We start from the raw sequence: 1,047 nt of genomic DNA on the forward strand, positions 1-1,047 counted from the left end.
TTCCCTTCCCTTCCCTTCCCTTCCCTTCCCTTCCCTTCCCTTCCCTTCCCTTCCCTTCCCTTCCCTTCCCTTCCCTTCCCTTCCCTTCCCTTCCCTTCCCTTCCCTTCCCTTCCCTTCCCTTCCTATGCTAGCAGCTCCAGCCCCGCTCCTGGCCCAGAGGGAAAGAAAGGAAAGAGGCAAAAATGAAGGGATCCCACTTGCTGGGCACAAAAGAGGATTTTCGTTAAAAGTCTATCAGGATAGGGTATCTACAGAGCATCTCTTGTCTCCTGGCTGCTGTTTTCTGGCACAAACTCATCCTGCTGGGACAAATATTTAGAAACGAGATAAGGTCATTAGATATGTTTGGAATATTTTTTTTTCTGTAGTTGGCCCGTGAAAATCAGAAAATGAAATGGGAATCAGATGGGAAATGGGAAGGTGTGATGGGAAAATGAGGGGAAGGAAAGGGAGGGGTAAAAGGAAAAGGAGAAGGAAATGAAAGGGAAGAGGAAAAGGAAAAAGGAAATGGAAAAGGAAAAGGAAGAGAAAAAGGAAAAGGGAAGGGAGGAAGAAAAGAGAAGAGCACCACAGTCCTCTCTCTTCTCTTCATGCCCAGTAATTTGGGAGCTGAGTGTGAATTTTCCTGCACCTTCCATATTTGGCACCATGCTGTGTCTTGCACGCAGGATAAATACTCAGGGCTGTGAGGTTACAACACGATGTCCTTAGACCCCGGGGTGCTGGACCAGAGGTGGCCCCGACCTACAGAAGCTTCTCAGTACAGAATCCTTCCCCACCACCTCCCACTGCCCTTGACCTGGGATGTGCATTGGAAGGAGACGGGGAGAGACTGAATTTTCCTCTGGGAGATGCAGTGACAGCAGAAATACTGCAGGAGAGGCACACTCTCAGATTCCAGCTTCTCAGTAGCTCATTATTTATTACAAATGTAGCAAACATTGGGAATCTACAACCGGCGTGGAGTGCTCATAAATTAGAGGCTGTGGGACTGCTTGGGAGGAGGGAGGGAGGGAGGGAGGGGGGAGGGAAGGAGGAAGGAAGGA

General features: G+C 49.3%; 1 protein-coding gene across 1 annotated transcript in view; it reads left to right on the plus strand.

Annotated features, from left to right (window-relative positions):
* NRN1 (neuritin 1) overlaps nt 1-1,047 on the plus strand; it is a 6,884-nt gene that overhangs the window by 4,786 nt on the left and 1,051 nt on the right. Inside the window, exon 4 of the mRNA XM_010708456.2 lies at nt 232-332. Coding sequence (XP_010706758.1) covers nt 232-332 — 101 coding nt within the window. The remainder of the gene's footprint in view (nt 1-231; nt 333-1,047) is intronic.

The sequence above is a fragment of the Meleagris gallopavo genome, chromosome 3, assembly GCF_000146605.3.
Source record: "Meleagris gallopavo isolate NT-WF06-2002-E0010 breed Aviagen turkey brand Nicholas breeding stock chromosome 3, Turkey_5.1, whole genome shotgun sequence".
In the NCBI taxonomy this organism is placed as follows: domain Eukaryota; kingdom Metazoa; phylum Chordata; class Aves; order Galliformes; family Phasianidae; genus Meleagris; species Meleagris gallopavo.